At 48.6% G+C, this 13,221-nt stretch overlaps 1 protein-coding gene across 4 annotated transcripts in view; it reads right to left on the reverse strand.

Moving 5' to 3' along the window:
- Positions 1–8,415: 8,415 nt before the first annotated feature.
- Positions 8,416–13,221, reverse strand: part of MPPED1 (metallophosphoesterase domain containing 1) — a 77,722-nt gene continuing 72,916 nt past the window's right edge. For all 4 annotated transcript variants that reach the window (XM_077914196.1, XM_077914199.1, XM_077914197.1 and 1 more), the window contains exons 6-7: positions 12,807–12,920; positions 8,416–10,809 (exon numbers count right to left, since the gene is read on the reverse strand). In XM_077914196.1, the coding sequence (XP_077770322.1) occupies positions 10,691–10,809; positions 12,807–12,920 (233 nt within the window). In that variant the 3' untranslated portion in view covers positions 8,416–10,690. The remainder of the gene's footprint in view (positions 10,810–12,806; positions 12,921–13,221) is intronic.

Genomic DNA, 13,221 nt, shown 5'->3' on the forward strand with positions numbered 1-13,221 from the left:
GATGAGCTGTTGGTTGGCAAGCATGACACAACAGAGACTTGAGAAGCACCTGTGGTTTTTGGCTTCTTAGAGGCAGAGAGCTGGAAAGAGCATCACTCCCACCTGGGTAACAGGACAAATGCAAATTAATGACTTTTCTTAAATCCAGCTGAGAATGGAGTCCACCACACACAACTCATTAAAATCTGAGGGGATACAGGTGCCTGCAGAGAGCAGCAGACCCAAGCATTTGCTTACCTGGAATAGTCACCCCCAACCATCGTATAAGCCAATAAGAGGATTCAGCAGGAAATTTTTAACAAATTGCTAAAGGCTAGCCTGAGAATGTGAATGCTCTGGGGGCTGTTGGCATAGTGGTGTCTGCGTCCTTCACGAACCCCACCAGGAGTTCACAGAGGTCAAGGAGAAGACTTCCCCACTCCTGTTTCCCCAGTGGTGCTGGCTAGAAGAAGAGAGCAGCAGCCACTGCTGAAACTCTGCCAGAACCCATCTTCCATCTCTCAGAGGGAGCAGGAATGATAATATGCAGAAGGATGACAAAGCTATAGCCCGAGGGCACTAATTGGAACCCAGTGCAGGTGGGGGAGCAGAACATGAAAATAAAAGGCTCTGCTCCTGGAGGAGAGGCAGAAATACTGTTAACCCAGCAGTACATCTACAGGAAGGGCAAAAATTGTCAGAATCAACTTTTTCAAAATTCTAGAAATTAACCAAATATTTATACAAGTAACCAAGGAGCATTTATTCAAGAAAAACAGCGGAGTTTTTTTTTTTGGGGGGGGGGGAACAAACTTTGTGACATTTTATCTTGTTCTAGTCCAAAGAGCGACACTCCAACTCCACGATAGCTTTGAAAAATAACACTCTGCACTCCCAATGCACAGTGAAAGTCACCAAAGGAAGTAGAATAGAGCTGGAGTACTTTCAAAGCCTCATTCCCAAAGAGTTGTCATATTTGACCTGCCTTGTGATTCCCTGGAGGACTCCATTTGCAAGACTGTCTGTATTTGAACTGACTCAGAGATTGCTCAGGTACAAAAAAGTCTTTTCCCCAGAGTACAGAGGGGACGTTTGTCAAAAACAATTACAAACAAGTATTTTAACTTTGTGGCTTCTTGAGGTAGTGGATGACAGTTGAGCCAACCAATTTAAGAAAGCTTAAAAGGAAGAGTTGGGTAATAAGATGTTCATAAAGATTTTGAAAAGTTTCCAAGATTTTCCTGGGAATCTAATTAGAAGTCCATGCATGTGCATAAGGCTGGCACATGCCCAGGGATGTGTACATGCTCAGAAAAGATATGAGAAGACCCTAAGGTCTCACCTTTAACTGACCTTAAGGTTCTGCACTAGCAGGAAATGAAAGCTAAGGCCATTGTCAATACCTGGCTCGGTGTTGAAGACATGACTCAACATGCACACAGAGCTCATCAACAAAGACTGGGAGATTTACCAGTTCCAGGTGTTTAAGGAAATTTCTGTCCAATCATTAGCTGACCACTAAGCTGAGAAGAGATTTCACTGGCCACACAGGACAAATATAGACTTAGAATATAGACTTGACAGAATTAGTTAAGAAAAGGAACTAAAAAAGCAACAATAATAACAAACCTTGGAGGGGAGAGAATCTTATTTCCAAAGTTGCCACATTATATTATTTAAAATGTCCAGTGTTGGGGCAGCCCGGGTGGCTCAGTGGTTTAGCACTACCTTCGGCCTAGGGTGTGATCCTGGAGACCTGGGATCGAGTCCCACGTCGGGCTCCCTGCATGGAGCCTGCTTCTCTCTCTGTGTCTCTCATGAATAAATAAATAAAAATTTTAAAAATAAATAAATAAATAAAATAAATGTCCAGTGTTTATCAACAAATTACAAGACATAAAAAGAAATAAGAAAGGGGGTGCCTGGGTGCTGGGTGGTTCAGTTAAGCATCTGACTCTTGGTTTCAATTCAGGTCATGATCTCAGGCTTGGTGCTCAGCATGGAGTCTGCTTGTCCCTCTCTTCCATTCCTCTCATTTATTTCTCACTCTCTTCTTTCTCTCTCTCTTTTATAAATAAAATCTTAAAAAAAATAAAGAAGAACAAAGTATGGCCCATACACAGAGGGAAAAAGTGATCAATAAAAACTGTCCCTGAGAAAGCCCAGGTGTTGGATTTAGTAGACAAAAGCTTTAAGTTGGCTATTTTAAATATATTCAAATAGCTAAAGGAACCCATGTCATGAGAATACTGGATTGAGAATATCAAAAGTATTAAAGAGATGAAAAAGAACCAAATAGAAATTCTGGAAACTGTAACTGAAATTAAAAATTCACTAGAAGAATTTAACAGATTTGAGAATGCAAAAGAATCAGAACACTTGAGATCATCCAGTCTGAAGAACGAAAAACAAAAATAAGAAAAATGAACAGAGCCTCAGAGACCTGTGGAGTATCATCCGGCGTACCAACATACACACAGTGGGAGTCACAGGAGGAGGGGGCAGAGCAGAAAAAAATATTCGGAGAAACAATAGCCAATAACATCCCAAACTTTTTTTAAGACTTTATTTATTTATTCATGAGAGACACAGAGAGAGAGAGGCAGAGACACAGGCAGAGGGAGAAGCAGGCTCCCTGCAGGGAGCCCGACGTGGGACTTGATCCCAGGACCCCGGGATCACGCCCTGGGCTGAAGGCAGACACTCAACCACTGAGCCACCCAGGTGCCCCAAAATGTCCCAGACTTGAAGAAAAACATAACTCTATGTATCCAGGAAGTTCAACAAACTCTTCAAGAGGATAAACTCTCAAAGAGATCCATGCTTAGACCTGTCATGTCAAACATAATGATCATCTCAATAGATGCAGAAAAAGATTTTTGACAAAATATAGCATTGATTCTTAAGAAAAACTATAGCTAACATTATAGTGAATGATGAGAGATTGAATGCCTTCCTCTAAGATCAGGAACAAGGCAAGGATGTCCTCTCTCATCACTTATCCACATCATACTGAAAGTCCCAGCCAGTGCAATAAGACAAGAAAAAAGGAAAAATAAAAATGGAAAGGAAGAAATAAAATTGTCTCTTTTTGCAGATGACATGATTACCTAATAGGAAATTTCAAATAACCCACAAAAAAGGCTGACTAAAGCTAAGTGAGTTACAAAGTCATTACACAAAAGTTAATTATGCGCCTGGGTACTCACAGTGAACACCTGCAATGTAAAATGTAAAAAACAATACTGTTTATAATATACCCACAATGAAGTACTCAGCTATAAATCTAACAAAATGTGTGCAAGATCTGTATGATAAAAACTGTTAAAATATCACTTCTCTGATTATAAATCCTATATTATCTCAAAATCTCAGCAAGATCTATTTTATATGTCAACAAGTCCATTGGAAAATGGACTTGGAAAGGTAAAGGAACTAGAATAGCCAAAACAATTCTGAAAAAGAACAAAATTGGACAACTCATACTATCCAAATTCAAGATTTACCCATAAAGTTACAATACTCAGGAGAGTAAGATATTGGCAAAAGGATAAACTTATCAATCAATGGAACAAAATAACCCAAAATAATACCCATACAAATATAGCCACCTGATTTTTGACAAATGTATAAAGGCAATTCATGGAGAAATAGCATTTGAATGTAAAAACATGAAACTTATACAAACCTCACATCTTACACCAAAATTAACTTAAAATGCATCATAGACCTAAATGTAAAACATAAAACTATAAACCTCTACAAGAAAACATCAGAGAAAATCTGCATGACCCTGAGCCTGACAGTGAGTTTTTAGGTACTACACCAAAAGCACAATTCATAAAAGATAAAACTGATACATCGGACTTTATCAAAATTCGAAACTTTTGCTGTGAGAATCTGTTAAGAGAATGAAAGACAACCCACAGACTAGAAAAAAAGATTTGCAAATCACATATTCAATTAAGGACTTTATCCAGAGCATAAAGACCATAAAACAAAACAAAACAAATGTTTTTAAGGAAGAAAAGGACAAAAATCTGAACAGACACTTCACAAAAGAATACACATGAATAGCAAATAAGCATATAAAAGGATGTTCAACACCAGTAGTCATTAGGGAAATGGAAATTAAAACCACAATGAAATACAAGACATACCTACTCAAATGGCAAAAATTTTTTTAAATGAACAATACCAAATTCTCATGAAGATGTGAACCAAGAGGAATACTCATTCCATGCCGGTGGGATTGTGAAAACACATTTTGGAAAATAGTATGATGTAAAAGGAGTCAAGAATTTTTCAAGTGATAGAACTGTTCCCTATGGTACTGGGGTGGTGGATACATGAGTCTACATTTCTGGAAACTCTCAGAACTGCACACTATAAAGAGTGACTTGACTATATGCAAATTTAAAACAGTCAACTAAGATGTCAGGGAATCTTAAGATATAGTGTAGCCTGTGACAACAGAATCTAATTGTACTTCTAATGTTTGACATCACCTCCCTGAATTGGGTTGGGAGAGAAGACCTGACCAATTTAACCTTGGAAAAGAGTTTGGATTGTCAAACTAAAGAGAAAAAAAGGATTACACGTGAACCTTGAACTCTAGCTGGTAACTATGTTTCTCACGGGGGAGCCAGATCAAAAATTCTGAAACTGCTTTATGGATGTGCTAGGATTGAACACACACATAATCGCAGATATGGGAACCAGCCTTCCCCTTGTCAAAGGAAGAAGTAACAAATATGCAAGGTGGAAAAGAAAGAATAAATTATACATTGCTGCATTAGAATCTGAGGTAAGGGTGGTGTATCAGTATGAACTAATGATTATTTTAAGATAAATAGATAGGTAAGTAGGTAGGTGCATAGACGGATGGATGGATGGATGGATGGATGGATGGATGGATGGATGGATAGATAGGTAGATGGATGGGTCGATGGATCGATGGATGAATGGGTAGATGAATGGGTGAATGGATGGTTGGATGGATATAGACATAGGAAAGATAAATGAGCTTATAGATTATTAGTATACTCATGTATTTCCTTGCTTTGACCACTGTGAGGACCTAGAAGTAGTAATATCCTAGTAGCAACTAGCACATCACCTAGATCTTGCTTTCTAAACAAAAGGAGTTAGAACTCTCTGTAGAAATAGCTGATTCCAGGGCTAGAGCACAGAAAATGCAAGATGGGCTGGGTGCATCTTGTAGTGCCAGAAATCAAGGAAGTCAAACAAACAAAAGATAGGAATATGTCAAAAGAACACAGGAGCCAACTTGAAAGAGCTCCCAGAGGGCAAAGTTAAAACAATTTGAGTAAACAAAATAAATAGTGACAGTACTATATTTTAACCTAATGAAAAAAATAAATAACCATGAGTCTGTGCTGATCGAAAATAAATAAATGGCAGAAAAGGGACAAATCTTCGTTACAGAACAATTCCAAATAATAAATGTATGAGGAAGGAAGAATTAGAAAATTGCCATGAGAGCACCTCAGTAATCATTGTTCCAGGCAAGATCCATAGATGGATGCTTAAATTAGTAGACAGAACTTTAAGGAGAATTGGGACATTTGCGTAGCCTGGATATACCTCCCCCAAATATTTATTAATGTGGTGATCTTTTTTTTTTTTAATGTGGTGATCTTAACTGTGTCCACAAATTCTTTGCTGCTCCTCCCTCTAGAAGGGAGAGCTTGAGTCACCTCTCCTTGACCATGAGCTGGACTAGTGTCTCTCTGCTAACAAACAGAGCATGGAAAAGGAAGACTAGCACCTTCACAGTGGAGAAAGCTGGCAGACATCACCACCACCACGTGCTCAAGACCGGCATCCACAGTGGAACGTCACGGTGACGTCATGTTACCCCAGTGGCCTTGAGGACCAGTCAGCTGTGTTGTATTCTCATTAATACATAACCCCAGACTAATCATGAGAAAACAGCAGATAAACCCAACTTGATGGACATTCTACAGAATAGTCAACCAGTATTCAAAACTTTCAAGGTCAGGCAAAGTGAGGACAGACTGGGAAACAGTTATAATGGACACAGGACAACTAAAGGCAGCATGGCACCATGGACTGGGTTCTGGAGTGGAGAAAAGATATTAATAAAAAACTATAGAAATCCAAATAAGGCTTATAGTTTAATAGTGTTGTACCAGTATTCATTTCCTAGTTTTGGTAACTGCATCGCTGTTATATATGTTCGCATCAGGGGAAACTGGGAGAAGGGTATCGAGGAACTCCCTGTACCACCTTACAAGTCTTCTCTATGTCTAAAATTATTTCAAAATTTAAAAAAGTTTTTTTTTTTAAACAGGAAAACTGTGTTCTGTTGTTCAGGGCCCAACCGTGCTCCTTCCTCCTCCTGGAAGCTTTCCTCTATCTCCCCTATACACCAGGCTTGCTCTTCCTCAGGGCCCCCAAACCTGCCCCCTCTGCCGCTCTCTGGGCCCCAAGCATGTAAGGCCTGAAGGGGTTCCACTTCTTTTCTGGGATTAGATGAACTCTCCAAAGGACACCGTGAGCTTCCAGACAGCAGAGCCTGACTCGCACATCTTGGAGACCTTCAGTCTGTGCCTTCAATGGGAGGGTGGGACTGAGGGCCCCAAGCAGGCTCGGGCCCAGCCAGGAGCTGTGGGTGGCATTAGGGGAGAACTCTGGATGAAGTCCTTGTCCACAGAGCTTGTCACCTCCACCAGTTTGTTCAGGGGCCTGGGCAGGGGTCTCTCCAGGAAAGTGAAGGTAGGCAGGGGACACAGCTCGCTGGATTGGCTCACTAGACTCCTGTGGACAATAAGAGGATTGTCTGAGATGCCATCCTATATGGGGGTCACCTGGGCAAAGATGCTGTGAGTGCACATGAGCCCTGAATGCTGAGCCACCAAGAGCTGAGGCACTATGTGCCCTGGCACCTTTGCTGTGGGACCCCCCCCACCACCACCACTCATCCAAACCCCAGACAAATGAGGACCTGTCTACACTGAGAGCAGCAGGAGCATGTGGCTCAGCAGTGGCTACGTCTGGAGTTTCAGCAGAACGTGGGGCCCGTGTACCACAGGAGGGCCTACAGCATGACGGCACTACCAGAGGCAGCAGCTGGCACAGAGGGTCCCTGCCCCTGCCCGGGTGCCCTGCTTGTACTCGCACCAGCCAAGAGAGGCAGCCAAGGCTACCTCAGTCAAGTGACTCCTCCTCATGGCCCCCTGATGGAGAGCCGAGGCCCAGGACACGGTGGTGTAGGCACCTGTGAGGCCCTGGTGGAGGGCAGGTGGCAGGTGGGGCAGTCTGAGGACAGGAAAGGGCCATGGGGAGGCTGAGACACACAGTCTGACCCAGGCTGCTGCTCCTGCCCTCCACGCATCCCTCTGGGAGGGCTCTTCCAGACCCATGGCTTTGGTTATGGCTCACAGATGCTGACCTCAGAGATCTCCTCCTCAGAGGCAATCAGAGAGGATCAGAGATCCTCAGAGACGCTTCTCCTCCTCCAGGCCCACTTATCCCTGCAGCCATTGGACCTCCCCCCTGCATATTCCAAGTGCACCTCCAGCTCCCGTCCCAACAAAATTCCCCATCCCTCCTCAAACCTGTTCTTCGAGCTCCCATTCCCCCTCCATGACTGGCAGCCAACACCATTGTCATCCTTGACTCCCCCCACCTCACCCCTCAGCAATTCTACTTCCTTAATCTAGCGCCACCTCCCTCATCCAAGGCAGCCCCATGGGAAGTGACCAGTGAATGTGATGTGGAATGTGTGTGGAGTGGAATGACTGTGGTGTGATGTGGAATGGATCAACAGATGGGAATGTGGGTGGTGGATGGACGGATGGATGATGGGCAGATGGATTGATGATGGATAGATGGACGGATGGATGGATGGGTGGGTGGATGGATGGCCGGGTAGATGGATGGATGGTTAGATGGATGGATGGATGGCCAGATGGATGAGCGGATGGGTGGGTAGATGGACAGATGGGTGGGTAGATGGATGGATGAATAGAAATGGTGAGACTTTTACAGCTTAGGTGGCTTTGAGACCTGGTGTCATTTTACCTGTCAATGATTTTCTTGGGTGACATCTGGACCGTAGTTTGATAAGGGCTGGGTTGAACATACTGCCTCCGGGAAGGGCCCACCGCTAAGAGCATCTTGATGTAAGTACTCTGTTTTGAGGAATCAGGCAAAGTACGTGAATGTCATAGGGCACCGAATGGCCCGGTGCCAGCCACCTCTGAGACTGCCCCACCCCTGGGGAAGCTGAAGCAAATGAAAGGACGCCAGTTGCTTCCACATGGAAGGTCTTTTGGCCTCTGAAGTCTGTCAAGGACCCAGGCCTGGGCTGGGAGGACCCCGTTCCTCCCCCACATGCCTCACACAACACCCAAAGACGCATAGGAAGAGGCGCCACATGGACATCTCTTTCTTTTTACAAAGACTTTATTGTCTGACATGCTTGACAAAAAAAAAAAAAAATTACAGCCACAATCAAGTTATGCCAAAATGATTGAGGAGCACGCCATCATCTTTCATACCTCAAGGACTTTTAATGAATTTTCTTTCAAAGTAACAGCTGCCTTCATAACTTTTCCACATAAAAATACACCATATTCTGAAGATACCTTAGGAAAAACATTTTTGAAGTTTATAGTTCTTGGTCCGAATAGAAATTCGGTAGAGGTGACTAAAAGGGCCTGTGTCTTCTCCACCCCGCGCGTGCACCTGTGCCCTGCACCTGGCCTTCCCCAGAGACCTTGTAAACATCCTCGGCCACCAGGAACCGCTTGGCCAGATTCCTGAAGTCCTCACCCCCCCAGGGCGCGGCTGGCCCCGGTCCGTGCAGTGGTGCTGCTGCCGCGCTCCCCTCACGGATGGTGCCCCTCGCCCTGTGGGGAGCCCTGTGCCAGTGGGCAAGGACTCGGGGTCTCCCGGGACGCTGGGCTCAGACTACGGGATCCCACAGTGCTCCAGGGACTCTCTATGAGCAACAAATCAGAGAGGCTCTGAACAGGACCCTTAAGGGAAAAAAAGGAGCCTGGGGACCCTGCGTGGCCTTGTGGGGGCAGAGCTTTGGGCGGTGGCAAAGCAGAGGCTATGAAGCCAGAGACCAAGGCTCACGGCCTGCTTCTGCCCCTCTTGAGCTGTGTCCCCTCAGGCAAGTTATGTCACCTCTCTGATCTCGAGCCCCTCATCTCTAAAATAGGGCCAACCATGCCGATCTTGCAGGACCGCCTGAGACAATGAGAGAAGAGGGCGTGTTAGGGGCTGGCTGCCAGGCCTGGGCCTAGGGGGAAGTGAGCCAGCCCTCCTCTCTGGTGCAAGATTCCAGAAGGCACCAAAACGCTCAGCAATAGATATCAGTGGTGCCAGGTAATCCAATGTTGTTAAAAATCAAAATCTATTCAGAAAAATAGCCACGATGAACAAAATATCAAAATTTTGAATAAAGATAGACTCTGACCCTGCACGTGGCCATCCTGCCTCTCTCGCCTCACCGTGGTGAGACCCTGCTGGCTCCCTTGGGATCCCTCACAGATTCAGCCCCAACCCCCCACCCAGTCCTAATTTAAAGGAAAAAAAGAAGTCCCCCTGCGTGAAGCGGCCAGAGCCCAGGGCCTGCTCTGTCACCATGCCACCCTCCCGTCAGCACAACAGACTGGCACAGGCAAGGGCCAGGAAGCACTCAGCCTCTTCAGCTGTGGGCCCAGACACAGAACCCAAACGGTGCGTGGGGAACCCGCATGAGGATGGAACCCCATTCGAGGGCAGTAATGAGAAACACGAGGTCCACTCCATTAAGGTAAGAAGGACGTGTGTGTGTGTAGGTCTGTGCACCCCCACACGGGCACATACACCCGGCCTGCGTCTGCGGCCCCTCCAGCCTGCTGAGTTCTGCAGGGCCGAGCAGCCCCCACGGATCGGGGCCGTCCATGACTTGGGGACCCTCCATCTGGTCCTGGGCACTCACATGGCTTGTTCTGTAGAACCACCCCCACCCCCCAAAATCCAGGCTCCAAGCAAGCGCCTGGGATGCTCAGGCCATTGTTCAAGACGGCTAGATGCCCACAGGAAGAAAGCAGGGTCACAAGGCAAGGCAGACGGCTTGCTGGCCTGGCCAGGTGCAGTCCGAATTCCTGAGACGTCCCTGATCGCTCCCTCCAGGGCCTTGGCTGTGACACAGGCCTGTCTCCTCTCCGGCCCGGGAGGAGATGGCGGGCTCCTTGCACCCAGGCTAGAAAACCTACCCCCCGCCCCAGCCCTGGGGCTCGCAGCCTGTGTGGGCTCACAAACCCTCAGAGGGAGATTTTGTGCGAGAACTTCCAAAATGTGTCCAGGAGCAGCGGCTTCCCAAACCCACAAGGGTGTCCAACCGAGAAGGATGAGTCCGTCAGTTCCCGAGCAGGACAGGACCGCAAGCTTGTTAGGTCGTTTGACAAGGTGCACGCGGGAATGTACACGCAGAAGACAGTCACGAGCACAGAACCCCTGACAGGGACCCCTAGGGTCCTGACTCCAGGTGACGGAGGCCGAAGAGTCAGGGGAATGTTTCTTCATTCCAAGGCCTCAACCCATCTGCTGGGCTGGTCCCCGCGGCCAGACGGGTTGTCTGCGTGGAAGGAAGGGTGGTTGGGGTCCGTGCTCTCGGCCAGGCGGATGTAGCTGATGTGGGCAGGAAGGACTGAGACAGCGGGGGCAGTCAGGAGTTCCGGGGTGTGGGGAGGTCAATGACTATGGGCGGGTTCACAGGCTGGTAGTTCACGGTGCACACGGACGCGTTCACATAGGTGGTGGTCCCATCTGCCATGACACCGTAGCCTGGAAAGTAAGCAGACGCCGGTCAGGGCTGAGGGGTGAGGCCAGGGCCGGGCAATGAGGTGGTCTTAGTGGATAGTGAGAGAGCACTCGCTACAGTGGGCTGAACACATCCGGGGCAAGCTACCGAAACCCTCAACTTAGCCTCTTCATCTAGAAATAGAGGTGAGGATGACAGATGCTCCTCCTCGGGCTGCTGTGAGGAGCACATGAGATCATAATCCACCTACAGGGGCGCCTGGGTGGCTCAGTGGTTAGGTGTCTGCCTTCGGCTCAGGTCATGATCGCGGGGTCCTGAGATCCAGCCCCACATCGGGCTGCCTTCTCAGCAGGGAGTTTGCTGCTCCCTCTCCCTCTGCCTCTCTCCCCTCAAGCACTCTCTCTCTTGCTCACTTGCTCTCTCTCAAATAAATAAAATCAATAATTATTAAAAAACAATAATCCACATACAGTGTTCAGCCCAGTCCTTCAAAAGCACATGAATAGCACAGTGAGACCTCATCACTGACATCATCACCACCATTAGCATCATCACCATCATCATCACCACCACTACCACCACCACCACCAGCACCATCCTCATCACCATCCCCATCACCACCATCACCATCATCATTATCACCACCACTACCACCACCACCACCAGCACCATCCTCATCACCATCCCCATCACCACCACCACCATCATCACCAGCACCATCATCACCATCGCCACCACCATCATCATCACCACCATCACCACCATCATCACCATCACCACCACCAACATCATCACGTACTTTCTTGTCTTAGCCTGTACTGCCATCATAGCCTTTTCCCACCATGACTACTTCTTAGAATCTTCATCTTTAAGCTCAGGTCACCTCCAAGCCAGAAGGGACATTCCCCTCCCCCTATAGGTTACCCATTCTTTGGTGCCCCCATTTTTCCTATACAAGTGTGATCTAGATCACACACAACCTCAGATCTGGTGGCATCACATGCCCTTGGTAGGGCTGCACAAAATGACAGCCATTATTGCTATTCCACAGCACATCCCACAGGGGTTGTCCTCTTCCTTGACCTCTCAGATTCTGCCTTTGGTAGCCTGTCTCCTGCCTAGAAGACTGTGAGCTCCGTGGGGCCAGGGGCGGTCTGATCAGTGCTGCCGTCTGCCGACACCCTGCACGGCCCTCGGGGAAAGGGCTGAGGCTCGTTTGCTTCTGAGCTGGAGACAATCTGATGTGGACCAGGCACATGTGAGGCCCAGGGGCCCTGGCCTCACACAGACAGAGGTTCAGGAGGCCAGAAGACAACTCTGGGGAACAACACCCGGGTCCCCATGCCCCATGGAGCCTGTGCACTTTCCGGTAGGGTGGGATGGGCCAGGGAGGCCTGGGGCAGGGGGATGAAGGTCAAAGGGAGCAAAAGGAGGAGGAGGTGTGCAAACGATCAGGCTACGGTGAGAAGCCCAAGGCCTAATAACGAAAGCCCTGTGTGTAGGTGTGGGGGCGCGGGCACTCAGGGCTGGACTGACACCCCCCGCCACCATCACAGCCACCCTGCCCGCTGCCCCTTGGGGGGAAGTGAACACCCCGCACCATTCCAACTAGGTGGACCCAGCAGGTGTCCCCAGCCCCCCGGGAGTAGAGCCAGAATGCCACGTGTGTATGTGTGTGTGGTGGGGGTGGAGGCGAGGTGCCACCACAATGTCTCAGGCGAGCAAGTGACCCTCCACGTTTATTAATACTTATTTATTAAGTATGCCAGGCCGCAGGGCGACAAGACCGGGCTGCCAGCCCTAAGGCCTCCCAGTGTGGAGCCTACCACATCCTCCGTGTCCCATCCAATGTCCCCTCCTCCGAAAAGCTCCCTGCCCGTGTCCCAGAGACTGTCCAGGGAGGCAGAGTTGCGGCCGGGGCCGGGCAAGCAGTGACCCCGTGTCAGGAATGAGCGGAGACGGGGGAGGAGGTGACTGGGTGGACGGAGGTGAGGAGCCCGCCCCTGCCCCCATCGCCCACCTTCGTGGATGTGGCCAAAGACGTGCAGCCGCGGCTGGACGCGCCTCTGCACTGTGTTGAGCAGCTCCACGCAGCCCACCCGCTGCATCTTCTTGGGGACCCAGTCCAGGAAGCCTGTGTGAGGAGACGGCGGGAGGGCGGTGATGGACGGGGTCTGGGTGGCCAGGCGCCCCGCCCCGCAGACCCCAGGCTGCAGCTTCGGGGTCTCCAAGTCACGGGGTCCCCGACTCCAGGCCCCAGGCGGACCCACCCCTGGACCCCCGCAGCTGTCCCTTGGCCGCCCTGCCCCGCCTCCGGGGAGGGAAAGCCTGGCAGGAGCCTCATCCTCTGCGGGGCCAAGCTGGCAAGGGCCCAGAGTGGGCCAGGCACTCAGGGTGGCACGTGAGCTCCCCCACGGGCTCAAGGCGGCCTCCAG

The sequence above is a fragment of the Canis aureus genome, chromosome 11 (assembly GCF_053574225.1).
Source record: "Canis aureus isolate CA01 chromosome 11, VMU_Caureus_v.1.0, whole genome shotgun sequence".
NCBI classification, from domain to species: Eukaryota; Metazoa; Chordata; class Mammalia; order Carnivora; family Canidae; genus Canis; species Canis aureus.